Source organism: Pempheris klunzingeri, chromosome 15, assembly GCF_042242105.1.
Source record: "Pempheris klunzingeri isolate RE-2024b chromosome 15, fPemKlu1.hap1, whole genome shotgun sequence".
NCBI classification, from domain to species: Eukaryota; Metazoa; Chordata; class Actinopteri; order Acropomatiformes; family Pempheridae; genus Pempheris; species Pempheris klunzingeri.
The window spans coordinates 23592780-23620010 of record NC_092026.1 but is presented as its reverse complement, the minus strand read 5'-3'; the positions used below and the strand labels follow the sequence as shown (position 1 = coordinate 23620010).

The following is a 27231-nucleotide window of genomic DNA, read 5'->3' as shown; positions in this document are numbered from 1 at the left end:
CAGTGGTCATAAACTTTCTGTGAGAAAAAGACTCCCTCTATGGGGCTGAAGAATGGTGGAAGGAAACATGACCTTAATCTGAGCTGGGCTGTAAACCACTCTGTGACTGGAGGTGAACGGTCCCAACTTTGGGTTGGTGAGATGGCAAGAAGGACGCAAAATCATGAATGAAAACAATAACACAATACACTCAACACTTAACTAAGCAACAGCCAATAAAAAATGGTTTTAATTAAATATATATGAGCCACAGTACTGGACTGTTTCACAGTGGCACGGCTCTAAACACATCTGGTACTGGAAGCTTCTTCATCCTGGAGCATCGGAAACAAACACATGCTCTCGTTTGTTTAATACTTGTAAAAGAATTTTCACATCATGCTGTGAATTGTGCTCATCCAGTGAGGGATCAAATGGGTTTTAGGGATCTCAGCAGCATTTGCTTGCATAAGCCTTGTACCATTTGAGTCAGGCATGAGTGCGAGTGTGCAGCGTTCTGCTCCTGCTGCACAGCCTGCTCTTTCTGCTCCGAGTCAAGCCTCAAGTCCTCGTTTCTGGGATCTAAATCTGACGGGGGTCCTGGTCTCAAGCTGCACGTCTACAATCCCTCTTGTTACTAGTAAATACATGAGACCGAAACAAGCACTTACTCATAACAGTTATCAAACAGGAAGTAGAGGGGTGTACATCTTCGTCACTACAATCACACACCACCAGTACAAACAAAAAAACAATCATGTAATAACGTTTTATCAATCATTTAATGTCTTTCAGGTCTTTTGTTTTTTCAACTGATGATGTAATCATTTTGATGGATAATGTGATAGAATTTTTTTTTTCTTTTTTCTCTTTATCTCCAGTGGTGCATTGTTATCAGGCAAAGGTGCATTCAGCTAATTAAGTTGAAAGGCAGAGTCTGTAACGTTGGAAAAACTAGCAAGAGTAGCTAGATTTTGAAAGTATCCAACCCAAAATATCCCATCCCTCCCCTCAGGAGGCTTAGAAGTTTAAATTATTATCAGTAGGGGTTCTAATCCTAATACACTGGGTGTAGATGTTAGAGCGATTGAAAGTTCAGCTCACTGATGAACAGAAACACTGTGAAGACTTCAGTCAATAAGTTATGTGCATCAGGTCCATTTATTGACAGCTTAATGCTTAATGCCTGGCTTATTATACCTTCATAGATTTGATCTGTGTTAGATAAGGAGGTATGAGAAGCAGTGAGTGTCACGGCTAAATCTGTATTAGCCACAAGATGGCAGCAGATACCTGGTGTACTGACTGACTGAGCTGAGACAGAGATGGTGTTCACTCAGAATGTAATGCCGATATTATCATTATTGATGTTATTAGACATAAATACTGTCTATGAATAACACCAGATTGGATGATGATACTTTTCAATCCAATTCTAGTTGGAATCTAGTGAAGGCAAGACAAAGCAGGTTAGTTTGAGGAGTGATTTACACTTTACCAGCTAGCACTCATCTGTGGGGAGAACACAGCAGTGGTGGATTGTTTTTATATATACTATATAAATATATATATATATATATATATATATATATATATATATATATATATATATATATATACATAGATATATTAATGTGTTTTACAACCAAAGTCTTTCAAAGTTTTTCACAAGCCATAACTTCCCTGGTAACGCCTGAGGGTTTGACTAATAAGTGGAACGGTCATCACGTTCCTATTAGGCTCATAGATACGACTTGGCAACAGGAGATATTTTCTATTTTTATATCTTTATATTTCTAGTCCCTCAGCTCATAGATCCCTTTGGCGCAGCTGTTAGCCAGGAAGCTAACGTAATGCTAGCACGATTCAGAGTAAACACCACACGTACAAACAGAAGGACAACAGGACGAACAGTGTGTCCCATGTCACAGTATGGTTTAAAACAACAGTAGCTAGCTAACCAGCTGTTCCCCTCTCACTAAACCAACACGAACATGTCCATGAACAAATGGATGGTGGTGTGTATCATACTGTCGGCTGCAGCCTGAAGCTGTCAGCTGAATGTGAGATGTGAGATGGACGCTTGGCCCTATGTTTTAAGTGCATTATTTAGTTTGGTGATGGCTTGAGGATAAAAACTATGCAACAGTCTGGTGGTGCATGTTTTAACTGTCCGGGAGCGTCTCCCTGAGGGGAGAAGGTCAAACAGGTGGTGGGCAGGGTGAGAAGTGTCTTTCAGGATAGTGTCTGTTTTCTGGAGACAACGGGAGGTGAAGATGAGTTCAAGGGTAGGAAGGGTTGTGTTTGTTATTTCTTCAGCAGCTTTTATCACCCTTTGCAGGGCCTTTTAGTCTGCTGTAGAGCTGTAGAGGTCAGAGGATTGGTAGAAGGACAGCAGCAGATGTTGTGACAGGTTGTACTTCCTGAGAACCCTCAGGAAGTACACAGTCGCTGCTGTGCCTTTTTAACCAGGCAGTTTGTGTTTTTTCCCTAAGTGAGGTCCTCTTAAATGTGTGTGCCGAGAAACATAGGTTCAGGTGTCCATTATCATGTTTTAACAGACACTCAGCAGCCAGTCAGAATCAAGTATTCATCCAGACCATAGTATAAGCTTTACTGAACACATTCAGACCAGATGTAAAACACACAAGAGGAAATAAAGAAATACTTTGAAATACTTCTGTTACTAACTTGGTATCTTGCCCGGAGCCTTTCTGTGCTTTCTTCATCCCTCAGGTTCCTGTGGATCCTGGTCCTGGTTCTCCTGCTGTGGTTCTCTGGTTCCTGTGGATCCTGGTCCTGGTTCTCCTGCTGTGGTGCTCTGGTTCCTGTGGATCCTGGTCCTGGTTCTCCTGCTGTGGTTCTCTGGCTTCATGAATCACTGCTGAGGATCGTCCCTGCTGCTGTCAACCTTTTTCTTTTCAGTGTCAGAACTCAGTGAACACAGCACACATGGCCCCAGAGGGCAGAAAGGACTTTTCATATCCCGAGTAGCTTTGAACTAACTGACGTCTATGCTGAAAGACACCATGAGGCTCTTGGCCTCTTCCCATCAATGTAGCTATGGAGCTGAATGTGTAACTTACTCTTGAATAATATAACACTGTCAGCAAGTTTAATGCTGAATTAGTTATTTCAATTGGAGTGTCCATAAGATGTTTCTCCTTGGTTGTTATCTGATTCATGCCTGTGCATTGAATCTATGGCTTTGGTGTGGCATAGGTACAGTGTAGGTACAGTGTAGGTACAGTGTGGGTATAGTGTAGGTACAGTGTAGGTACAGTTTAGGTACAGTGTGGGTACAGTGTGGGTACAGTGTGGGTACAGTTTAGGTACAGTGTAGGTACAGTTAGGATACAGTTAGGATACAGTATGGAGTAGCCACATTCCCGACACCATATCCTGACGTTTACCTACCTAAAAATGTAACTACACATTGCAGTGATGCAGACAACAACTGTGATTGGTCAGCTTGTCAGGTTGTCCATGTCATGGTCATGCGGTCCATCTCCTCAGATCTCATCTCTCTCTTCTAATTTTAGTAAAAATAAATGTTATTGAACAACTCCAACATGATTCTCTCACTTTCAGGCACCATTGTATGAAGTTTACAAAGAAACCAGACGGAAACTTTTGCCGACTGATAGAACTGTAGAGTGACGCAGACACGGAGCACAAGTATAAATGCTCACAGTGGTAAAGGTCGGTGCGTAGGCTGTGGTGCAGGCTCTGTATAGAATAAACACAGAAGTATGAATCAGCCTTGATGACTTGTCGAGCAGGCTGGTTCATGGAACTCAGGAATCAGGAATCCCTGATTGATTTTACATGAAGAATATACCACCTGATTATGGAATCCAATAGCTTACTGTTAGCATATTGAAAACCACCTGTGCACAGGGGAGACATTCAAAGTCTCAACAGCTGGGAGGAGAATAGCCCTTCTATTTCTTATTTCATAGAGTATCATTCTCTAGTCTACAGTTGGTACATGTTGCCTGATCTGCAGCATGAATATGATGCCACACTCTGTAACCTGCTAGCAGTTCCTGTTCTGTTACCATGGATACAGTCAACTGGACCACTAAATACTACTAACAGGTGCTGTTCTGATGACTCTGAGGCAAAAGCTTAAAGTTTTGTCCGTGAAAAGAAGGGGTGTGATTTTGTACAGATTACCTGTTCATTAGGTAAGCTAGGTGTGCCTGTGTGTGTGTGTGTGTGCGTGTGTGTGTGTGTGTGTGTGTGTGTGTGTTTGTGTGCGCTTCAAACTCGTGTTTTTTCCACAGGGAAGACTTTAATATTAATCAGTGAAGCATACGGGCAGGGAGTGGGGGTTTGGGGGGGTCGGGTGGACACTCTGCTTCAGGCCCGAAAAAGGCTCCACGCAGCTGTGCGCAGAGCCGCAGGCACGCACATCCCATGTCTCGTGCAGCTGAAGCTAAAGCCGTACAAATGAACTGGATAACCAAGATCAATGAAGGCTGGCAAGAGGTGAAAAGAGCAGGTCGATGTCAGGATCTCTCTAAAGCCCTGTGGACCGTGTGATCCTCGCGGAGCTGAACCTGGGCTCGTCCCGGAGCGGAGCTGCTGGATGATGTGCGCCATCAGAAACAAATCCGTGTCTGCCAGGAGAGGGGGAGTGTGAAGCGCATCCCTTCACCAAGCTGTCTGAACATTCCGACAAAAAGGAGATTTGCAGGGGGGAGGGAGGAGGAGGGGGGGGCGGCTGCGTCGTCGCATCTCTGGATGGCTGCACTGCTGTCCTGACCGAGCGGCCCGCCGAGGGACCGGCAAGCCAAACCCACCGGTGTGAGGCTGACAGCCTATTTAAAGCCCAGCAGCGGCGCTCCGTCACCATCCGCCTCCTCTGCGGCTTGTCGACCTGCAGACTGACTCGGATTAATCCTTCTTCTGTGTTGCCAGGACAGCATCGGTGGGAGCAGCCATGTCTCACGGATGGGGATACGGAGCATCTGACGGTGAGGGGCTCAGCATCCTGCGGGCTTTCATGTGCTGTCTGTAACAGGTTATGAACATGCTGCCACATGCTGCTGCTGCTGAACTCAGGGCTTCATTTGCGCACACAGTGAACTGCAGCACCTAATTGTTTCCATTTTTCTCAATAAAAATGTCTCAAACATTTTATAATTCAGTTTTAAACATACCCCCACCCCCCCAGCTCTAAAGCGGGAAGCACTCTCCTCTTAAATGTCTCCATGTTCTGTAGCCCAGTCAGCTGCTACTCTGGAGGATTTACATGACAAAGTTAGAACAGGTGAACTGTTGCTAGAGTTTTGGAACTAACAGCATCTGGACTGTGTGCAACACTTGAGCTCTACACTTTGTGCTGATTGGACTGTTTGTGAATGTGGAAGCTGCACTCTTAATGGTATGGAATTAACTGAGGTATCAGAGAAAGGTTCTGAAAATAGCTTCTTAGAAAAGGAAGATTATTTTCCCTTCCATGTGTGCTTACATTTTAGGAACATTAATAATATACTTTAGTCAAGAACGTTTGTGAAGTACTTGTTCTTTATTGTTATGATTATTAAACTATGGGATCATGTTTAGTATCTCAATACTTCTTCATGTGGAAGTGCTCAACATGCAGGACAAAACACTGGTTTTATTACTGGTATCAGCATGCACTTATTTTGCTTTTGAATGTGTGTTTGTAGGACCCGATAAATGGGGAGAAAATTATCCTATAGCTAACGGGCCCAGGCAGTCTCCCATCGACATTGTCCCCAAGGAGGCCAGGTATGACTCCACTCTGAAGGCTCTGAAACCCAAGTATGACCCCTCCAATGCCAGCGGCATTCTCAACAACGGACACTCCTTCCAGGTGGACTTTGTGGATGACACAGACAGTTCCAGTAAGCACAGCTCAGCTCACACACACATCCATGTACTCATTTAAACATCACATCTAGAATCTTTGTGTGTCTGTATCCAGTTTTGTGTAGAGCTGTACATCGTCTGCACCAAAACTGTATCTTTGCTGCAAAAGTACAATATTAATATAATATAATATAATATAATATAATATAATATAATATAAATATAATATAAATATACAATATTTGTCTACACACACATATATATAATGTGTGTGTGTGTATTTATAAAAATATAGAAACTGTAATGATCTATGAGTTCCAGTGAATATTAGTGTAAGTTATCTTTATCTGGCCACTTTGTTGAAGCCTCCACCCCTGCTGTGTGCACTATGGCAGATAAGAGCGTCTGATGATGTCAGCGCCTTGTTAACCCTGACCAGCCTTATTTCATTATCTGGAGGTCAACAGGACATGTGCACCACCCTGCTCTGCTGCCCTGACGCTCTTAATTCAACACGATAAGAACTGAAAAATAAAAACACAATGAATGCATGAACCTGCACTCTCATGAAGCTGTGGGACTCGCAAGCAATGATTCAAATTAGACTGGTCAAAATTGAAGCAACATAGGCTGAGATGTCCCAGTAGTGCTCTCACCAGACCCTCCTTGACTGGTAAACATCTCTCAAACTCCAAACCCCCAGTTTGCAACACAGGCTTGACTTTACCAACAACTGACCTCTGTGTGCTAAATTCAGTGGCCCCTTTAAGTTAAAGGGCAGAACATGGTTCTCTTTGTTTTGTGGTTAAAAGGAAGGAAATATCCAACTTTGAAGGAACAGACCAACAGCAACAGATCTTATACAGTTGGATAAAAAAAAGGAGAATGAACATTTGAAACAGCACTAAGATGGATTTTAAATAAGTGGAACTGAGGGGCAGGTCCCAACATGTCAGTACTGACTGTATAATGATGTGTGGGTTACAGACTTATTCATTTGTTGATGAATCTCAGTTGATTGTGCTGTTTTGTTCTGACCAGCCCTGACTGGAGGACCCATCTCTGGAACGTACCGTCTGAAGCAGTTTCACTTCCACTGGGGAGCCAGTGATGACAGAGGCTCCGAGCACACTGTCAACGGCATCAAGTTTCCCTGCGAGGTACCGAGGCCGCTGAAGTGACCTGGGATGTGTGTACTAGGATGTGTGGATGCATAAAAACACATCTGTTTATGATGCTTTGGATTATTTGTCATATTCAGGATTTTTTCGTAATCACAGGGAATTAGGAACAGGCAAGCCACCAGGGAATCAGACAGATTAAGCCCTCACCTTCCCTTTTCTCCCCCCATCCCACATTTATGGATCTGTTGTAACTGCACAAAAGACTTAATGAACACAACACAGGCATGAAAACAATTGCAACGAGCTGCCTCTTTAGATTGCTGTCTTACCTTCTGCAAAAAATATCCACACTACTGCCGTGTTGAGTTTTGGATAAGATAACAGTGTCCAACTTTGGCTCTTTTCCTCGGTAGCTTCACCTGGTGCACTGGAACACTAAGTACCCGAGCTTCGGAGAGGCAGCCAGCCAGCCTGATGGACTCGCAGTCATCGGGGTCTTTCTCAAGGTGATTCATCTGTGATTCATCACTGACAAACCGTCTTCTTAACGGCACCACAGAGGGTGGGAAGTTGCTCTAAGTAGTGGTATTCATACCCCTCATGAGACTATGTAAGGTTAAGAGGAAAGCCAAATAAGGAATACTGTTTAAGTATCAGAAATAAACTAGATGTGTGTGCATCTGTGTTGTGCTCCAGATTGGTCCTGCCAACCCCAGGCTTCAGAAGGTTCTCGATGCATTGGATGCTATTAAGACCAAGGTAAAAGCAATTGTCCCAGAATTCACAAAGCAGATTTTACTGAACACAAATGTGCTCACACTGCCTATGAACATCTCCACTGTCATGGTTCACAATGAGGAGCAACTGCTTTCCTTCCTCACTCTCTCTCTTCCATCCTTCCCTCTGACACCTGCAGGGAAAGCAGACCACCTTTCCTAACTTTGACCCATACACTCTGCTTCCTGGCTATCTGGATTATTGGACCTATGATGGCTCTCTGACCACGCCCCCCCTGTTGGAGAGTGTCACCTGGATAGTCCTGAAGGAGCCAATCAGCGTCAGCCCTGCACAAGTATTTCAATTGCATCACACACTCACTCTCTTCATCCACATGCAATCTAAATGAGGACAAAAGACAGACTAACATCAGACAAAGCTCCTGCACAGCACATCAGGACACAATGAACTGAAAACATGGCTTCTGTAGCTTCACATAGTGAGAGGAGCAACAGGTGTGTTATTAGTGACCTTGGTCATCATCAGAAATATTAAATCATCTCTGTTGACATGTGACATCATGAATACTGAGGTGATGGACCTGCAGCAAGCAAAAATAAGAGTGATCGTCTGCAAGTCAAACTTTCAGATGGAGCGACGGACCAGTGAGATTATTTGTGTCTTGTCTCTAGATTTGAGTGAAAAGTGGAACTTGCATGCAAACTCCATGTGAGAGAGGAGCAAAGCTTTTGGGTTTGACCTGTCCTGCCCTGTGGTCTGCTGTCGTTCCTGTTTTTTTGTCATTTAAAAGTCTAAAGGTGCTTTTAAATAACTCTGGTATTCATCTGGGCAGGTGTAACCACAGTAATCATACTCAATCATACTGCACCAAGGCCTTTGAGCAGAGGTGGTCTCAGTGTGCTCCCAAAGTCGGGACCGAAACGTGACGCGACCCCCCCATCCAACATAACGCTTGAGCTAAACGGCCAGGTTTGCTTTGCCTTCTGGGACGCAGCAGAGCATGCACTGTTTCTAGTAGTTGCAGTTAGGCGGAGAATGAACCAAGGTCATGTTAACCTGCGAAGAAATATTTCTAAACATTTTCTAAATATGCACTAGTCCAGAGCACTTCTTGTATTTACTTTCTTGTTCCCACCCCAGTCACATATGATCATCTAGTATACACTGTATACACTGTACACACTGTATACACTGTATATCTGAGGCTGGTGAGACAGCTGCTGAGTTCTCTCTGAGAAAAAAAGCTAGTTACTTAAAGCTGAATTAAGAGAGATGGCTATTTCCTCATTTGTCCAGCAAGTATTTCTGAATAGCCGTAGACTTAAACTTGGCAATGACCTCATTAAGTGTCTGTGCATGGTTTAAGGGCCCATATCATGCAGTAGAGCAGGGTGGGTCTGAGCCTTGGGTGCCTTGTGCTTAGCTTAGATTACACAGACTGTCTCTATCTCCAGTTGGCAGTTTGCACTCTATCTCTTTACATAATTAACGCTCTCTTACTGCACTTTCATGTGATGTCAAATCTACATACAGTGGGTTAATGGCTTTTTCATCTAAGGGTTCGCTGCTCCGTTTTTTCCTCACTAATCTAAAGCCTAGATTTAGAGTTTATTTAGAGAAATATTTCCTTTCTGCAGTATAGAAAATGAAGTATGGTACAGTACAGGGCAACACGTACTTTGTTTTGACACAGACCTGCATACATTGCTGAGTTAGCCTGCTGAAGGAAAATAAATCCGAGCTCATCAGAGCTAAAGGCTAAATGGCTCCCAGAGGAACTGTTGTTTATTGCTGCTTTAGTTATTTCCCACACACACACACATACACACACACACATGCACTTAAGTGCGCGCACACACTTACGCACACACATACAAACAGATGGGCCAAACATACACTCATCACCCATCATTCCAGCCATCATGTTTCAGTGGTTCAGTGTTCAGAGATTTGCTTTGCAGGGGAAAACACAGAATGTTGAAGCTGAACTGGAGTGTGAAGTGAAGTAGCTGATTGCATTAAATGTCACATTTCTGCTGGTAGTAGATAATTTAACACGATCCAGGTAGTCACTCAGTTTTCTTCAGCCCCAGGGACTGTGCAGTGAGTGAGCAGCACTGTACTGTCGGCTTGTTTTCTCTTAAGCGCTGACTTGACCAACAGAGGATACAAGAGCTCATGGGAATATTTCATCATTCTGGTTCCTATGCAACTCATGGATATGCCTGGAAAGCCCAAATAGTATTTTTGAGCTGATTTTTTGTGCTGTTATATCTATTAATCCAGGTGATATGAGTATGACAGTACCTGCTGGTCGGTTGTCTCTGACATGCTGTATGTAGAAAAGTCAAGCTAAGCTAAGTGACTTTAACTAGGTTTATCATAAGCTAAATGTTTTTTCAAAGTGCTGCTCATCTCATCAATATGAATGTAAATCTACCTCTAATTTCAAAAACTATTCATGGAGGCTATAATAATATTTCCTGCAATCCAGGAGCTGTAGCCACAAGTGGGCGACTGTCATGGTGGCAACCCAGGAACCTGCTATTAAACACCACTGTTGAAGGAAGTGTTCAAGCTAAAGAAGGCGTTTCAGGCTTGTTCAGCTCAGGGTCCTCTGGGCAGCTTTGTGGTCTTGCGACAATGTCCTCTGAGAAGTCTTGTGAGGGACACAGTGGGGGTATGGAACGCTGTTAGTATCAAGGACATACCAAGTAAATTTAGAGCCTAAACCTAACCAAACTGTGAATGAGCTCAGGCGCTCTGGAAGTGTGAGTATTTGACAACCTGGAAACCAGAACCCTTTGGAATAAAGGAACGGCTGCAGCAGGGGGCTTTGTGCATTGGTATGACTCATACATCAAAAATAAGAACCTAATTTTATGCATGATCCATGATGACGAAGATACAGAAAAATAGAAATGCATGACAAAAATAGCATACTGTCAATATTTTAGAGGCCCCACAAAAAATCATAAATTGTGTTTTCAGAGGAACTTATTAAGGGGGTAGTGTGGCCCCCTAAAAGTCGAACCCTGGTCGTGGAAATTTTTGAAGAAACATTTCAGCACTGAAAACATGGTCTTTTCATAAAACTGGTCTGTATGAGCTGTAAAAAAGTCACAAATATTGGTGTACAATCTGTAGTTGGAACTCTAGAGCTGGGGGGGGGGGAGTTAGACAGTGTTCATTTGCATATACAAATCACATTGCAATGATACAAGGCTGGTTGAAAATCAGTAATGTTCCCTTTGAAGTCTCTGTATTTCAGCTGCAGTGCTATGTCCCTTTCACAGTGAATAGCAATGCTGTCCCAGCTTTAAAGTTAGTGTGTGTAAATAGACCATAAGGCTGCCGGGTGCCACTGATGTAGGGCAGATTCACCATTCTGTCAAATAGATCATTGACAGAGCCGTGTCTCATTGGAAAAAGCGTTCTACCCCCTTCATTTGGTAATCCTGCTGAGTTAAACAGGTTAGAAACAACCCATGATGTGTCAGTTAATGCAAAAACATTACAATTATATTACAGCTACTACTAACTTGACTCAAGTCCATTGAAATCAGGTCGTAATTGTGTTTTTCTCTGTCTCCTGTCTCCTCATCACTTTTTCTTCATTAGATGGCCAAATTCCGCAGCCTCCTGTTCACTGGAGAAGGAGAAGCTCCGTGCTGCATGGTGGACAACTACCGGCCTCCTCAGCCTCTGAAGGGTCGTCAAGTCCGTGCCTCCTTCAAATAAATTCTGCTTCGTCTTCATAGCTTGCTTGACCATTTGCTTATCTTCCGAACCCTCTCGCTCCCATTATTGTCTACTGCAGCCATCCCTTATCTTATATTAGCCCTACATCAAACCCATAAGCTTATACTTTCCACAACATAGATTACCTGGATGATTTTGAATGAAAGACATAGGCCCCGTCATATCAGTGCTACAGCAGCTCGGTGTGCCTTCTATTGGATCGTATGTGTATTGTTGTTCTTTATTGCTTTAACCAGACAGATAAAAACGGCTCATTTCAATGTTATTTTAGTGTAACTTTAGCAAATGAGACAGGCCGTGGATGTGTTAGGAAAGTCGGACAGCGAGCGGCGATTTCCTTGCTGACAGTCCCACTACAGGAGGTGTTTCTTTGAAAGACATGTACGTGCATTTACAGCTTTTCAACATCTGGCTAGAATGTGACTCAAACCTTTTCCAGAGTTAGTTTGAACAATCGGACATCAGTCCGTCTTGAATGCCTTGTGGATATATTTAGCCTTAGCTTTTTTTTTAGTTCATATAGCTATGCAATTCACCCAAGATACATGATGTGACCACTCAGCCCACTGGGACAGAAACTGGCCTAGCACAGACAGAAAGTTATCCCAAGGACTGATCGAGAATTTCTTTGTATCTCAGTTAATTTAAGTACCAAGCTACTAGTTACATACTAACAATGGGACAGAAGTTCTGCCTCCTGATCTCCTTCTTTTGGCTGTGACATGTTGTGCATCTTGGTGGTGCAGAGCGCTGCACTGTGGCCTCACAGCAAGAAGGTTCCAGGTTCAAATCCACTGGCCGGCAGGTTTGTGGTTTGAACCTTGAACCTTCCTGTGTGGAGTTTGCATGTTCTCCCTGTGCTGCGAGTGGCTGCAGCCCCCCATGACCTTTATGGATCAGCAGTATAGACAATGGATGGATGTTATGCATCTAATTTTCTTCAGCACAGCTAATAATCACAATTATTTTCTTATTTATAGTGTCTATTGAAGTGTTCCAAGACAGTTCAGTTTATTATAGACAAAATCTACCCAATATAGAATTTTTAGTGGTGACTCACCATCACCTGGCACTTGGTAGTAGAGTTCCATCATTAACTCATGATGGAAATGCTCCAGAATGCTCCACTATGTTGTGAAGTACAGTCTTACCCAGTAGTGTCATGTGTTCTCTCTGTTGGGCTTCGATCCATTCTGGGTAAATGGATTTTTTTTTTTTTTTCAAAAATGAGCCAGAGCCCCACTGACCCATCTGCACTGCTGTGGTCATGGCTGTAGCCAGCTCACTCCATTAGTGCCTTTATAGTACATAATAAGTGTCACCTCATTTTAAGGAGATAGATAAACAAAATAAAATAGGACAACTGAACTACCTATCACCACAGTGCATTAACTTCAAGACTCATGTAAGACAGAGCTGTTTTTTTAGGAAGTGATCAATTTATAATTACACATTAACACAAGCTACAGCACCAACATACTACAATCAAGGGCAGGTATTCAGAAGAGACCAGCGCAATGTTACTTAACTCTAGCTTTTATATCAGTATTATCAAAGATCATGAAAAATCAGCTTCCGGAGTGTGGTGATTGTAAAACAGTTGTAACCCTTTAAAGTGTGTCACTTAAACCTGCTGTCACGTTACAAATGGAAAAATGTTTTGTGTGAATCTGTCATTTCATTAATGGGAAAAAATGTATCAATAAAATCTCATAACTTACAGATTTCTCAAATGTTCCTTCTTTCTTACAACTGCCTTCAGTTATTAGCATTACTTTGACTTTCTAATCACAGGATTGCTCAAAAGGGTAGCGTTTTTAGCCATGCTGGTGGTGTGAGCTGTTGATCCACCACTCTAGTTCTGAAAATGCCTGTTGTGTTTAATGGGTGCCATGCCATTGTTCCAACAGCCCAGAATGAGGCAACATGGATGCCCCATGTGTGGGGGACCCTGCTTAGGGTTTGAGAAACAATGTGCTTCAGTCTGTAAGCGAAGAAGTTCACCCAGGGTTTTTGGGAGCCTGCGACCCTGGAACGGACCTGGACGTTGTGGACAGTTGGTGAAGACGAAGTATCTCAGTCTCCACCTGAAATCAGAAGTTTATATGGTTTTACAGTATCTTAATGAGGGAGGATTAGATTGTTTGTTGGGATTCAGAGCGATACTAAAACCATTCCCCATAAAGACTTTACAAAATACAGACTATAACAGAATACAGTACTTTTATGAGTCGATTATAAATCTTTTATAAAACAGTGCTGCTGCATTTGGCAGGGGATGAGTGACTTTGGCCAGCAATAGCCTTATGTAACACTGTTTGGCTGTTTGTTGGTGTCTCTACTAACACTCCTTTGTTACTGTCATCATTATCATCAACCATTAACGGGATGGTCTTTGTTGGACAGTTGTCTGACTGTTTCTTTTGATTTGTTAGCTGAAAGGACTGATGGGAAGGAGAGATGATAACTGAGACTTGGAGCATCAACAAAATCAAAGAACAATGACAAGCATAAAAACGTTTGATGAAACATGACGAGATCTGGTTTTATGGATTTACATTTTATGATGTGACAATACATTGAAAGGTATTTGAGTACACAATGGTCAAAGATTAAGAACTGCCTACGACCATCATACCATCGTACAGACATACTGCTGGCTCCACCAGCTCTGAAACACAGAACAAGTTACTGGAGATAATGAGTTAATGAGGAAGTAGTGGGATGAAGTGGAGTGCGATTAAGAGGTCCTGCTGCATCTGCTGGCTATGGGAATGTCAGCGAATCGTGATGCTAGTTCACCGGCGAGTGTTACATACATATAGTTCATGTGTGAAGAGGCTGCTGTGAAGGATTGGTTTCTGCTTTGCAGCAGGCTATGCATGTTTTACAATCACTAGTGGAATCTGAAGAGCTTCAATGGCAAATCAGACATACGGGTGAGTGTCTACCAGACAATAGCAACAATTTCTGACTGAAAAACACAGCCCCCTCATTCATTTTAATAAGGCCAGTCCCACAAAAGAGTGGGGTGGGGGCAGATTTAGTGATGTGGAGGCCACAGGCAAACTGGGGCATTGGCCTTCCTTATGTTTACCCTTTGCCAAATGGAGGTTTGTATTGGCTGCTTTAGACTGCACTTGTATAGTACCTTGTTAGTCTTCCAACCACCCAAAGCACTTTTACACTGCGTTCACATGCACATAAATATGCAAATGGCTACAATGCAAGAAGAGCTAATAATAGACACACACAGACAGAGGCAGTGCAGCCATCAGGAGACTGAATCACTAGGTTTCCAACCACTGATTTTCCAAGCCACAGCTGCCCCTCAGCACTCAGATCGTTTAATTAAAGGGACAATTCATCGATTTTAAACGAGCTTTGAATTACTACAATATGGATATTATAAGCGAATGAACACCTTTTCTCCATGCTGCATGCAGTGGGAGCCCCTCCCCCATTTCCCAGCAAAAGTTCACTGGATGACATGAATCCAACAACCACCAGAAGACCACGGCAGGAAGGAAACACCTCTGGAGTGACCATCGTTGTTCACTTCTCCTCTCAGCCCTCCAAGGGTCAGCCAGGACAAGACTGAGCTTGTTTTCCTCCAAGTGAGAAGGTCCACCCACCGAGACTCGTCCGGCACCGCTGACAACACCATGGTAGTGCCAAGATGTCGAGGACCTGTTGATTCCGCTTTTACAGCATTTGTAGGATTTGCCCCTTCCTCAACAGGAAGGCAGCCTAGGTTCTTATCCAGGGGCTCGTCATTTCCCACCTGGACTACTGCAACTCCCTCTGTGCACCATCAGACATGCACAGCTGATCCAGAATGCTGCTGCCCACCTGGTGTTCAGCCTTCCCAGGTATTCTCACATCATGCCTCTTCTCTGCTGGCTCTGGTGCAAGCCTGCAGGGCAGTGAAGGGGACCTTCACCATGGTCAAACCCTGCACCCAGTGTGACTGGGTGCAGTCACACTGGGTGATCTCATCATCAGAACACTGAACACACTTGTAGTTTTCTGTTTAATTGGATGTACTCACAACTTTGGATAACATATAGCTGAATGATATGGTTTACAGGCTAATGTTGGTAAAAATGAAAGTTTCTTATTTTCTAAAAGGCCATTGTGTCTGTAATTAGAAATGTTAGTAAGTCATTAAAAGGTAAAGGATTTCTCAATTTCTTCTAAGACATCAATAAAAGTTAGATAGAGTTTGTATGTTTGCTTGTCTGTCTGTCCACTTGTAGAAGTGTGTGCTTGTAAGAGGTCTGCTTGGGTGGGTCAGGTCTGCTGTCTGTTATCATCCTACAGCCACTGACTGGGGACACAGACAGAGGACAGTTTCTCAGAATCTGCTTACACAGAAAGATTATCAGACACAGACACTCTGAATGTCACTATGCTTCAATGAAACATGTTGCCTCAAATACACCTAATGAGAAACCAAGTGGTCGCAAAACACACCAATTACAACGGATAAAGCAAGTATCGGATGGTGCATAACACATTTTAATATACTACATGCATATACACACAGACCAACTGAAACGCTATTGTTATTCATCGTAACTGTTTTCCTTGTTCTAGAAAAATCCCCGTAAATATCTTTGAGAAAAGATTTGTTACTGGACAACAGAAAGTGCAGTTAGACATTGTACACTTGTACTAGGTTAGTACTCAGCTGTGTCTCATTTTGTCATTGGAGACTACAAATTAGTTGACCTTTTTTGATAAAAACGTAATGTTATGAATAAAAAGGGAAAAAGGTCAGCATGTATTATCATTATTAGGATTAAAGCTGTCAGGCCGGCAGTGAGGAGGTTAATCCTTGTGTAGATGAGCTAGGCAAAATGTTAAAACCTACTGATGTTAAATATCTTTCTCAATCATTTGAATTTTGAACTCTGCATTCACTGTTTCTTGCTTGTCTTGAGGAAACACTGCAGGACTTAAGCCACAGCTTCACGTTAGTATCCTAATTATATATTTCAAATTTCAGTTCAGACACATAAAAATGACTACATTTACACTACAAAAGTTAAAATCCCACATGATCCAGTACCATAACTTTATTCTCAGATATTATGCATTCATAACTTTTTCTCAAAATGTAACTTTTTCCAGTACATTTAGTTCAAGTAAAATTAGTTCTTGAAATGGCCCTACATTGTATGACAGGAAAACATGACAAAATCATTTAAACTGGAATTATGATTCCATTTTTTTTGTCCCATTAATGGTCCATCCTCTGTCCGGTCTTTCGTGTCCTTGTTCGCTGTCGTCTGTCTTAATGAGAGGACAGATGACCCAGACTTGGCAGCAGCACCACAGAGCTACAAAAATGGCGAACAATGTCACGTCCACTTCAAAGGCAAACTGCAGTGTGCGTTTACTGTGTGTGTGTGTGTGTGTGTGTGTGTGTGTGTGCATGTGCATGTGCAGCACGGCTGTCAGGATATGAAAGGGGCTTTGATAAATCTGAACGGGCTTCACAGACTAGGCCGCTGTTTTAGAGAGAGACAAAGAGAGACAGAGAGAGAAACTCAAGACGGTTTGGAATTTATGAATATGAAGGTTGTGCTGTGATTGTAAACATGGTTTTTGTTAATCTGGTGCTCTGCTGAGTCCGTTCTGCTTTGATGGAGAGATGCATGACTAATCCTCTGTGTTAATTCCAAATATTACGTAATGAAAGGATTCCCTCACCAGCTTCCTCTTTCTAGCATTACGATCACCCCTCCCCCCCCCCGTTCCACGGGAACATACAATGCCACTCTCTCCACAGCTGAGTGACAACAGTAACCATGGCAACTGTGCTTTCTTATTATAAAATATAGATAAAGGGTGTAGAAGCAGCATTGGATTAGAAGAATTCTGAGCTGTTCATTGTGGCCGCTCATCCTCACACTTTGATTATTCTGCTGGGGTTTGGAAAGCGTGTGCAAAATAGGATATTTTCTGTGTGTGCACAAATAGGCTATTTGACTTGGGGTACATGGGATTGCAACCATTTGCGGCTTGCTGGAAGATATGAAGCCTACAGTAACTCAGTTATGGAAACAGTTACTCAATGTGGAGGAAAAGCAGGTTGACATTTGGGAGAAACAAACTGATAGCTGATGTGCACTATGTATTATGACTGTGGGTTTGGTGAGTCTTTTCATTTCTAAAGATCGATACCTGTGTTCTTTTTATTGGAGAACGTGTAATAGTTTGTTTAGTAAAACAAAAACATTGATTTTGTGAATATGGATGATTCACCTAGACTGAGTTGGCTGTTCACATATGAAAAGTTTAAATTAGCCAATCTTGGCTTGGCGAAACCACTTCCCTGGCCAGAGAGAAGGCCCTTTAATATAATAAACATTTGAGAGAATATAGAAACAGCTCACATCTTTTTCAAGAAAATCAAGCTTCTTGCTGGAACAGGCATGTTTTGTAAAATGTTTTGTAATCCTGTGTGGGATTGGCCAGATGTTTGGTATGATAGAGAAATAAGATAGCAATAAATAAACCTTAAATCTTATTTCATGTCTAATTTGCTATGCTGCATTATAAGGCAAGGATAGCACCTGTTATGTTGGTGTTGCAAAGTTGTGTAAAGGACTGAATTCTAAATTTGGGTTGTGTCTTTTACACGAAAATAGGAATTCATTAAAACAATGAGACTTCCACGACATATGTCCAAACAACACAGTCAGACATGGGCAGCCTGTGCATACAACTTCACTTATATATATACACAACCACCTTTCTCTGTGCAGCCCCACTAGAATTAACTAGGGAAGAGGGTTCTCACATGGTACACAGTTGCTAGGCAACTGAGTGGTTGGTGACGTTCCCCTCAGTATTTCTGATAGTGCTAACATGCCTGAACAATGTAGTGCTAATAGTACCTTGCCTGACACTGCGCGGCCAAAATGTCGGGGTTTGCACCGTGTCGTGGTGACCCCCTACAAAATGAGGCAGACAAAGGAAAGCTAAGTGCTGCAGCTGTTTCGTCTCTCAGTCGAGGCCTAATGTAAAACTGTATGTGTGAGTGTGTAGATAAAGGTACCAGGTTAGGAGAGGATGGTTGGTCTGTAGACTCTGTGTCTGTGTGAGCAAACTAACATCAACTTAACTTTATGGCTGCACAGTAAACTACAACACGTCACAATAATCAAACTCAGTGATCATTAAAGCAAATCAAAACCAACACATGTATACAGTGATGCTATGCTATATATGCCCAGTTAGACTTTGTTAACAGTCCTCAAAGGGAAGAAGAAGGTCCTTCAGTGTGCTGCTTTCTCAGCCTGTTGATGAACCAGGCTGGAAGAAGGTTGTGGTTCTTTGTCCTTGCTGTCCTGGTTGCAGGTTGGAGGAATCCGGTGACTCCTTAGTTCCTTGATAGTTAGCAGCTTGGTGCTAACTTGCTGGTGTGCTCCTGTTGCTCTGAAGATCAGCTGGCAGACTTGGATCATACCTGCTGGTGCTGATAAACTTGGTTCATGCAGGGCTTCACGTTGCTGCCATAAGAAAGGTGGTCTGCTCTGGTACAGGCCACACTGAGGCTGGAGCTGGAGGAGAAGGCTGCAGGCCTGGAACTGGACCTTCAGGGGTCCTGGTGAGATGAGGTGCAGCGCTGAACTGGTCTCCAGCAGAGCCCAAGGTGAAACAGAGCTGGACACTCAGAGGTCCAGAGGAGAGGTGTGAGAGAGCTCTGGGAGGAGAGCTGGACTCTCCACAGTCCAGATGAGAGATCAGAGAGCTCTGGTTTTGTGACCTCAGGTTGTAGGCTCATGTGTCCCACGTTAACCAATGGTGGCTGTAAAGCTGGGGCCAGGGGTGCGTTTAGCACATGTGTGTGACAGTAAAGGACTCTGGGAAGCTGAGTTCAGAGAGGGAGCCCTTTGATAAAGACACATGTAGTCTTCACCATTTCACAACTGTGATGGGGGTTATTTGGGTCAACTATACAGAGGTGTAATAATGCTAACCATGACCTGATGTGTATAAGTATGTATAAAAACAGCAGACATAGAATGCAGAATTTCACTTTACCAAAGTAAAATACAAACAATTAAAACAAAAACTGTGTTACTGCAATGGTACAAAAGGGAATGGTCTTTAGTAGGGCCTGTGAGCAGCTATAACCAGTGAGCAGACCTACTTCACAGTCCTGCAGAGGTACCTGCAGCGTACTGTCAAGTATTGTTATTGCACCACTGGGTATTATATGTGTTGTTCTGGAGGGCAGTTACAAACAATAGATGTATCTTTAAATTTTGGTTGGCTTGCCCATTGATTGAAGGGTTGAGGCTTCGATCCCTGCTTCTGCATCATGATGAACAGGAAGTCCTTTGTTCATCACAACGCAGACAGACCTTTAATGCTGTATCTTGCAGGCTGTTCTGCAGCCTTTCTCTCAGACTGTACACAGTGCAGTAATGTTGTTCTTCCACTCACTGTTCCATCTGCCACTGTGAAAGCCGTGGATGTCAATTTTTAATGTGTGGAATATGTGATTATACATTCATAAATGATTTTCCCAGGAGGCCGTATGGGCTGATCCATTATGTATCTGCTGGTCTTTCTAAGCTGTCATGCTTGTGTGAGATATGGCTGCTTAGATCTGACTGTGACAGATGCATCAAATAAGACAAGTGTAGCAGCAGAATATAAGAAACTCTTATTGCTTTACACTTCTTTTATTCCACTCATTGCTCTGTTTTTCTGATATAGTTTGTAGATGTCTATTGAATTCATATTTGTGGACTCAAACATAGTTCAAATCAACAGTTAAACCACTGATGAAATGACCTTTAAACAGTAATAGCAGTAATATTTACACTTCATACCACAAGACCTATCCGTGGATTCAACTTTTAAATGGCTTAGACACAACTTTCCCTTGCAGTAAAAAGCCATGGCGTGTGATAATGCACTCCAGTGTGTCTGTCTACAGTAAGTATTGACTTTGTGAAGGAAAAGCCACCAGGAAAAGTAAGAAGAAGAAGAAGAAGAAGAAGCACAATGTACCCATGGTCCTGTGTATCTACACAGCAACTAGTCCTGTTCTGGAGAGGATCCACATAATTGATAAAACATGTCCTTCTCTAACCTTGACCTTGATGGAAAGGTCCACCGCACCCCCATGCTGTCATGGACTCTTCTGCTATTTTTCATTCCTCCTCTTGTAGTGAGTATGACTTTCTATTCTCTGTGGAGGAAATTGTATACAATCTGAAACAACTCCATCGAGACTGAAAAGCATGAATAACATTTAGGAATGAGCACACAGACACACACTGATGTTGCAAAAGTGATCTTATTATTTTTATTTGATGTATTGATATCTCATGCAGACACAATCAGAAAATCCATCCTGAAATGAGCAGCGTCATGTTGTGAGCAGTGCAACATTAATCCTGTTCGACCTTGAAGGTAAAATGACCTTTTGTCTCACCTCTACTTGCACAGAAACATAAAACCCGGCTGGTCAGCTGAGCTGGTAAAGGTGTCGTGCTGCTTGCAGTTTACCAACTTCACATGCTTGAGTACAGCCACGATCCTGTTACCTCTTGAAGCCATATAGAATTTTTGATTAGATCTACAGGTCTACATTTCAAATATATTATTTCAGTCCATTGACATCTACATTTACTTTATTCACCAGTGACTAAACCATTACAAGAAAGAGATGAAGACATCTATAGAGAGATGTCATCACACACATGTCACTAATAAAGGGGTCCAGCCAACATTATTTGACGTGCTGAAAATGTCTTGCTGCTGTTTTACACTCTAACAGGGTGTATAATTATTTGATTTGGTTTCTGTCTTGGCTCACGCACATTACCAAAGGTCAAACAGAAGGTGCATAAGTCCTCCTTGTGCATATGTTTACAGTGCCAATATTGACACGTAGATAATCCAGCGAACACAAACATGCTAGGCATCATAGGACTCCTACACTGTTCTCTAAATCTCTTGATAAGATTAGATTAGATATGGAGGCACTGAAAGACAAGGTGAAAATATCTTCAGACATAACCCTGGACAACATAACTAATAAACCAAACTTAATAACCAGTTTTTAGGATGTTAAAGACCGAGAAGATAAAGTTTATAATCTAGATTCAAACAATCTGTGTTACACATGAAAGACCCTGTCAGTGACTTTATTTATCAGTAATAGATTCATTACCACCTCTACGATTCCAACCTTACAGCTGAATGTTTGTGAAAAAAACCCACTTAATTATGGACTTTCTTATAGACAAATATAGACAAATTGATATATTAACCCTTTGGTGCATAGAGGTCACTACAGTGTGCAGCTATTCAAAAGCTGTTTTCTTGTATGTGCATGAGTTTTGATGGCGTAGTTGCACATCAGCCACTACAGTGGATCCTATTGCATCATCTCATCCACTGCTACCCAGTGGGAAGACAAGATTTGTTTCTGTTCAAACCTTCTAGAAAAAGAGACCCTTGCAGGTAAGAAACATATGGTGACATCAAGTAACATGTAAGGAGTCATGCAATTGCTAAATTTTCCAAGTATTGATTTTCTATTGGGAGGAAATTATGATTAATCACATGTCCACTGAAGTGTACATCATGCATCAGTAGCTAGATTCCAACTACTGGACATGTAAATATATCTTTATAAAATATGGGTTGAAAAAAAAAAGTTCAAATCTTGTTTTTCAAGATGAACAAAGACACTTAGTAAAATAAATCCTGACTGAGGTTATCAGTGAGGGTTAAACTTGCAACTTAATTATGAATTAAAAACCTGAATGTTGAGCCCTGAGTTAATAATTTGATTGGCAGTAAATGGAATGAGAAAAAGTGACTAAAGTGAAAAAGAAATCTTTGAATGTTGAAACAAAAAAAACTGTTCTGGGATCATCTGGGTTTACTGAATAGGTGGAGGAACTATAGCACAGATATAATCATTCAAGAGAGTGACCAATAGCTTTGAGAAGCTTTTGAAAGAGCCAGCTGTGTGGCTGGAGTCTGGCTCCATCTAGTGCTGTGAGGGCATACTGTGCAGTCCTGCACCGTCCTCCTCAGTGCTGCTGAGTGGCTTCAAACCTTCAATTTAGCTGATGGTGCACACACTTGTCTGTTCAGCAGCTACTTAAACACAGGTGTGGTTTCTGCTCAGGCTGAATCACTTTGTTTTCCACATACAAGCTCCCAACAAGGTAAAGTGACCCTGTGTTTTCAACAGACACCAAACAAACTGTAGAAGAAAGACTGAAGCATGATTTTGGGTGGTGGTATAAAATCTGTTAGTTTCCCTTCAGTGATTCAGGTCAGGAGGTTTGTTGACTCACATGCATCACTTGTATTTCTTGATGGGTTTTATTTGATTTTCTGTTGTTCCTCACATTGGATCAAAGATCAGTGCTATTTAAATTCATGACTGACTCACTTGAAGTAGAAAAAGCACTGACTGTCTGTTTTAGGAGTGATTAAACTTGTGCTTGATGTGTGAACATTTGAACTGCTTCTGGCTTTTTTTTTTATATTAAGACAATTAAATGTCTGTAAGAACCTCAGGCCACTAGCCACAGTGTGAAAGGGTGTAGAGGCTTTTATTAGTGGTAAAAATGGCTGCTGTTTACAACTGGTGCAACAAAAGCAAGTGTTCTAAAATTAAACGGTGGATAATTCCATTCCCTCTGCTCAACTGTAGTGGTTCTTTTTCTCTTGAGCAATGAGTCATTTGCAGTGTATTGAATGTTTCACAGTGAATTTAATCCATGCATGTGGTGAGCGCCTACGAGCTACTATTGTGTGCTTATCAGAGCCTGATGTATCCACTCGCTCCAGTAGTATTCTCAATATAGTTTTTTATTCATAGAGCTTTCCTCCTTGCTGTGTAGTGTCAATGATGGTGAGCTGGATCTGTCTGTCTCTTTGGTTAAAGTGATCCTCTTTAATGGTACAAAACCCACTCAGATTTGATGCTGCACTGAAGTTTGTAGTTTTAACGCTGCAGTGACGGCGGTTTAATGTCCTCCTTCCTCCACCTCTGTAGGTTGAACATGGCAGCAACAGCAGCTGTTAACAGACCTCCACCAGATCCTCCAGGACCAAATGGTGGGAACCTACACTTTCGTCCTAATGGTGGTGTACCAAATTCTGGACCACAGGATCCAGGACTGCAGGACCCAGGATCTTCATCCCATCCTCAACATCACATCTCTGCCCGGCCTTTCTTCTACATCCCTGCACCACCTCCACCCCCTTTTCTCCACTACCAGTGGCCCATGCCCTTCTCCTATAACCCCTTTGGTGGCTTCCCAGGCATGGGTGAGTGTTTGTTTTAAGGGTAGTAGGGTTGTACTTATTGGACTTCATTACATTTGCAAGTATTATAAAACTTGAACAATCATCCTGGTTCATCCAACATATTCATTTTTCTACCTCTCAGGCTATGGTATGGTCATGCCCCCATTCCCCCCTCCTCCCTACATGGAGGCTCCAGCCTACGTTATGCCCCACCCTCACATCCAACCAGTCGACTACAGGCGTGTGCTCCACCCCCAGTTCCACGCTCCCAGCGCACCCTCCCAGTATCCAAACGTGATGCGCAGAATTCGCCCGCCTTATACTGCCCCTGTTAGAGAAACTGTGAACTCTGAGGTCCAGACGGAACCTACACAGACGGGCGTAGGTGGCTACAGTGAGGGAAGCCCGCTCATTGGTTCAGATTCTGGGCATGGAACTGCCTCAAGCTCTCCGTCTTCCTCAAGTTCCAGCTCCCAAAAACAAGGCTCTTCTGAGGTTGAGAACTGTAACTTACCCAACAGTAATGCAAAAGACTTGCAGGCAAACAGGACTTGCACAGTCAAACACTGCTTTAACGTGCCACATCCCACACGAACAAAGACTGCCCACTCGTGTATCAAAGCAACTCTAGAATCACAAAAGGGCTGTAAAGACGGTGCCGGTCAGGAGACTGTTCCCCCCTGCAAAAACAGTCACTGCAATATGTGTTCAGTAGGTTCTCTAGAAGGTATGGTTCCTGTCTGTAGTTCTTCTCAACAAGAGGATGATGTCAAAGAGAGACGTGTCTCCATTCCTGATATTCTCATGAGTTGGGGAGGTGGCACACCGCAGGCAACGATTCTAAAAATGGCAGACAAGGAGCTGCCTCAGAATAACCACCAGCTGCCATCTCACAAAAGTGAAGAAGAGCATGAAAAGTCAATTTACCAGATTTTAGCTGAAAGCAGGAATAGTCCAGTGGTGGCTGACAGCGCTGATGCTCAGGGTGTCTCAAGTTCTAACAGTGAGACCCTTGTCAAGATTCTCAAACTGCCTTTTGCTCTTCATGAGCTTCTCTCAGAATCAAGAGGTGAAAATGAGCCATTGGGATTGGTTGGCTCAGTAACGCCTTGCTTACCCTACAGAGATGAACTGCAATGTTCCCTAAACAAATCCCATAAGCTCTGTGAAGATGAGCAAGAAAATGGCAATAAGACAAATCCACATGAAGACACTACAGAGATCGTTCCCTGTCAAATGAGAAGAAAAATGAATGAGTCTGTTTGGTCTGTGGAGTCTCTGGCCCCTTTTATCCCCTCTAAGGAGTGGCTGCTGCAGAACAGCATGTTTGAACCTGAAGTTATCATTGAGATGACGGAGGAAGCTGAAAATGACAACCAAATTGTCAAACCTACTAAAGAAAGGGAGCAGATTTGCAGGTTGTCCTCTTCTGACTCTGCTCCTATGTCAGACAGCTGGCTGATTTTCAGTACCCCAGCTGATAAGTTGAATTCATCAAAAAAGCCAGAAATGGAGAGTGAAATTGATGCCTCTGAAATGAGGGAACAAAGTGAAGGCCAGTGCATGGTTTCTTCAGAAAAGGCTTCCCCAACTCACCTACAGAGTAAAATTGTATCTACCCCACCTGAAGAGGATGTGGATGAACACAGGTCTTCTGAACCAGAGGCTAATCAAAGCCCAAACCAGGAATCTCTCATTGAAAATGAGCATCGGGAGAAGTGCCCGTGCTCTCCTAAGCAAGGAGAAACCCAACCCTTGGACTCTGTGGCAGAGGAGAAAAGCTCCCCTACAAGCCAGATGGTTCTCCAAAATGGAGTAGACATGGAGGTGGATAATGGAGCAGATGAGAACCAAGAAGTTGGTCACCTGGGAAACGAGCAACTGTGTGTTCCAATGGCTGACCAGAAGATGGCCGAAGTGTCCCTGTTAAAGGGGCAGTTAGTGGACTGTGGCACCCAGTGTACTCAGTTTCAGGAGTTGTGTCCTTGTGAGAGGAGCAGTGTGGGGCTAAACAGGAGGCATCCTTTTAAATATTCAGGTAGTCTGCTTCTTCACTCTGCAATAAGTAGTGACCTACAGCTGGTAACTTTTATGAAAACATCTGTCATTGAATATATTTGGGCTAATGTCTGAGGCTAACTCCTTCTCTCAACCCTCCCCTCTGCTGCTTTAACTCTTCTTTATAGATATGAAGAGAGAAAACAATGGCAAAGCTGAAGGATTCTATGTGAATGGAAACATGCAGAAAAACCAGAAGAGGCATAATCACTGGAGGAGCAGAGGTCAAGGTAATGCATGTTATGTGGAATAGAAGTAGGCATTTTTAGAAACCGATGCATGTTCTCTATTCAAGCATACATGGCAAAAAAAAAAAGATCTACAATGGTTACATTTTGCTTACAAGCCTGGTAATCACACTACAGCAAATCATGAATAGAACATGTATACCTCTGCAGTTCTCAATATTGGTGTTTTAATCTCAGTCCTCCATTCTAGAGTGTTGTATAAAGTAAATAACTTGAGGAAAAGAGAATAACATTGAGCATGCAGCCAAAAAAGTAATGCTCTCTTGAATGCACTCGTCAAGCCCGTGATCTGCTTCTGGACAATGGTGCTTTAAACTACCAGGAGAAACATGAACAGGGTTTTCTGTCCTGAAGAGAAATACATAAATCTCTGATGTGAAACAACTCCATCACTCATAGTAAGAAGTTGATTGAACAGTTTTCAGGATCTTTTTACAGCATTTCTATATGTTCTTCAGAAAAGCAGGGCAACCAGCAGGACGCATACAATGGGTACAGTGGGAAACCTGGGAAATCAAAAGGTGAGACTCACAGCTTTATGCTCACTTGTATCTGTGGGAGATCATAAAGCATCCAGATTTCACTACAGGACTCTTTTTGTGTGTTAATGATTCTACAAGTAGCTGTATTTGAATCCACTTTGCACTCTAGACTGATGCTGATGAGGTGAGTCACCTGATCTGTTAAAGTAGAGGTGTGAATTGCTGCCACCAGATGGCATCATGCAATATCACATAACACAGTGGCTTTTATTGAGAAGTCAGATACACTAACAGGAATAATAAGTGATGGCTTTCTCTTCCTTAATACAGTTTCTGATTTCAGGTGGAAATGGAAGGAACCCACGGTACTGAGCACCGACTACTCTACAATGCTTGGTTTTAGAGATTCAATTTAATATTAGAATGAAATGAAAAATTAAAATGTATAAATCTTATTTTTCAATAAATGTTTTGAACAGATCAATATTCAGTTTCTTCTAACATAAGATATCCTGACAGCAGATTGGGGGCTAGTTTTCATTCTTTCACTTAAGTTTCATTAAGTTTCAATGTAATTATTCAATATGATTATACTTGTATGACTAACTGAATGTGAACACTGTGCAGTGCTTTTGAGTGGTCAAAGAATAGAAGGGCATTGTACAAGTACAGTCCATTTACCTTTTGTGA

General features: G+C 42.5%; 2 protein-coding genes across 2 annotated transcripts; both read left to right on the top strand.

The window, feature by feature from the left end:
- Positions 1–4802: 4802 nt before the first annotated feature.
- On the top strand, positions 4803–13167 carry cahz (carbonic anhydrase). The gene is made up of 7 exons (XM_070844462.1): positions 4803–4961; positions 5661–5858; positions 6865–6983; positions 7361–7453; positions 7644–7706; positions 7864–8019; positions 11307–13167. The coding sequence occupies exons 1-7, from the start codon at positions 4928–4930 to the stop codon at positions 11424–11426; spliced, it is 783 nt and encodes a 260-aa protein (XP_070700563.1). The 5' UTR covers positions 4803–4927; the 3' UTR covers positions 11427–13167.
- Positions 13168–24454: 11287 nt separating this feature from the next.
- Positions 24455–27034, top strand: LOC139213858 (uro-adherence factor A-like). Its single transcript, XM_070844528.1, has 4 exons — positions 24455–25791; positions 25940–26041; positions 26518–26580; positions 26885–27034. Exons 1-4 carry the CDS (start codon positions 24456–24458, stop codon positions 26911–26913), a joined length of 1530 nt encoding a protein of 509 aa, XP_070700629.1. The 5' UTR covers position 24455; the 3' UTR covers positions 26914–27034.
- Positions 27035–27231: the final 197 nt, after the last annotated feature.